The sequence below is a fragment of the Penaeus monodon genome, chromosome 29, assembly GCF_015228065.2.
Source record: "Penaeus monodon isolate SGIC_2016 chromosome 29, NSTDA_Pmon_1, whole genome shotgun sequence".
Lineage (NCBI taxonomy): Eukaryota > Metazoa > Arthropoda > Malacostraca > Decapoda > Penaeidae > Penaeus > Penaeus monodon.
The window spans coordinates 28,266,725-28,269,239 of NC_051414.1; the positions used below are offsets into that span (position 1 = coordinate 28,266,725).

The window sequence follows — 2,515 nt, forward strand, 5'->3', positions numbered from 1 at the left end:
TGCTATAGCCTATGGCAATGAGTTAAAACAAAAAAATGAAATTTCAGTCACAAATTACTCTAACAGACAATTAAAAACTCAAGCACTACAAATACCACATTACCACTTCTGTACCTGTTTCATGTTCACCAACTGTCCCTCCAAGGCATCAATGTCATCCAAGAGTTTAAAACACTTCTTACAAACAATGCTTGAATGGATGGAAGCAGCATTGAGTTCTTGGTTCACAATAGAGCCTAAAACATTGTGGATCTGCATCTTCCCAAAAGAGGTTGTAACCTATGTTGAGAAACGGTTGTTTTAGAAGGTGGATATGAAGCATTTGCTCTCAATCTCACTGATAGCAATTACTTAATAAAGATTACATGATACTTCTATTAATCAGGTCTCAAATTCAGGTAGATTATTTAACAAAAATTTTAATTTTCATATGTGTAGCTCTATATGAGCATATTTATAAAGATAGGTAATCATTAATTTGATACAAAGACGTATAAATATTTTTTTTAGAGTTGCTAAAACAGTAAAACAATATGAATACCTTATCAGAAAAGACTTCCATTCCTCCTTTTGCAAACATTCCAAGATGAACATTGCACACCAGACAGTGGGGAGTTGCAGAGCCTCCAGTTCTTGGTATTTTATGACTTTGTTGTGGTTGTTGGAGCTGGGGTTGCTGTAACTGCTGCGGCATTGGCTGTGGTTGCTGCTGCTGTTGCTGCACCTGAGCAGGCTGTACATGGGGAGGTGGTGGTGGCTGTTGATGAGGTTGCTGTTGCTGCTGTGGTTGTTGTGGATGGTGCTGTTGGTGCTGAGTTTGTAACTGATGTTGCTGTTGAATCTGCTGCTGTTGTATCTGCTGCATCTGCTGTTGCAGGCCAAAGGGCTGCCATTTTTGCAGGATCTGCTGCCGACTATTCCACTCCATCTGTAAACACACAAGGTTGTTCAGTAACATTGAAATTGATATCACATTTCTATCTAAATCATTATGAAAAATATAGGTTTGGCACCTGAACAAAAAGATTATTAGAACTTTAAAAAATGACAATCAAAAACCTAAAAGATTCTATATATAAGCATACATTTTCTTTGATAAATAAAGGAAAAATTATTCCTTAACTAATTTTATACTAACTTGTATATGAAATTACATCTCATAATTTTGGCAACCTGTGGCTTGATAAACATTATTCTTTGTCATCCAAGCTTATATAAGACATATCAATTTCAATAAAAATAAGAAAAATATGAGGTATCTCATATGGTTAAACTTCCTGATTTTTTAAAACAAATATTAAGTATAGATATTCCTTTTGAAAAATGCAAACAAAAAATGTGCTAACATAATAGAAAAAAAAACAAACATAAGAATCAGTCATGACAACTGGTATGACATTTTAATACATTTCTTAACTGATAACAGTATGACATTATATACATTCAAATGAAACACTGAAAAATGTGTTCAACTCTGTTTTTGCAAATTAAACAAATTTGCATTTTTTTACAATGACACTGTACAATAGGTACAATAAGAAGATAGTCAATAAGTAACTTTGAAAAGTACACTAAAATTACACTTCAAAAATATGATCAGATCTGAATCAGCCATGCATTTCCCAGTGACACTATATTCTTTCTTTTTTTATTGAGGCAAAGATGCACTAAGAAGCTTAGTAATGAGTGGCTGAAGGCAACATGTCCAAATAACACTGTCATATTCCAATCAAATATCATAACCTGTCAGCTGTATTATCATCCAAACTTATTAATTACCAAATAACAAATGCCATTACGAAATGATTATCACCACCAGCCTGTCAAATGCATCTTAACCTCAATTAAGAAAACGGTGTAACTACCAAAATATCATATAGGCCCACCTTATATTCACACACCTGGGTACTCGTATAAAATAATAAAGCATTAACTCAAACACTAATTCGATAAGGATAATAACAACGGGACTAACGAAAACAAAGTAAAGACCCGTGTCTTTCTTAGATCCCGCTCGCCTGAACAAAAGTAATCCCCAGCCTTGACCTTCTCCTCTTCCCAAACCTTTAATTTCCTCCAGAACTTCCCCGGGCACTCTGCAACTCGCTCTGAGTCAACAAAAGGCTCGCATGAGGTGAAGAGAGCAGGTGTCACGCCCCCACAGCATCCGAGAGACGTCCCTCATCTCGGCGCCTCGACATCCCTCCTCCTTCAGACTCGTCTCATCTCCGAAACTTTTCAACTCTCTCGACCTCATTTCGAGACGACTGCAAGACTTGTCTCACGGAAGCTCACCTTGACACTCTCCACAGCAGCTGGTTACGACGCGGTGAGGGTGGCGGGCATCAAAACCAGGCAACAGAAAGAAAATTAAGCCAAGAGGACGCGGCTCAAGCCTTCGCCTCCAGTGGGAGCTTGACCGCTTCTGTTTTGTTCCAACAATGTGCGCTCGAATCCCGACCCTTTAGTCTTCTAAAACTTACATATTATCGTGATGATTAGAGCAGTGTCAGTA

General features: G+C 37.4%; 1 protein-coding gene across 1 annotated transcript in view; it reads right to left on the bottom strand.

Moving 5' to 3' along the window:
- LOC119592100 (zinc finger protein 696-like) overlaps positions 1-2,493 on the bottom strand; it is a 6,429-nt gene extending 3,936 nt beyond the window's left edge. The window contains exons 1-3 of the mRNA XM_037940920.1: positions 2,296-2,493; positions 542-928; positions 115-279 (exon numbers count right to left, since the gene is read on the bottom strand). Coding sequence (XP_037796848.1) covers positions 115-279; positions 542-928 — 552 coding nt within the window. The 5' untranslated portion in view covers positions 2,296-2,493. The remainder of the gene's footprint in view (positions 1-114; positions 280-541; positions 929-2,295) is intronic.
- Between the last annotated feature and the right edge of the window lie 22 nt (positions 2,494-2,515).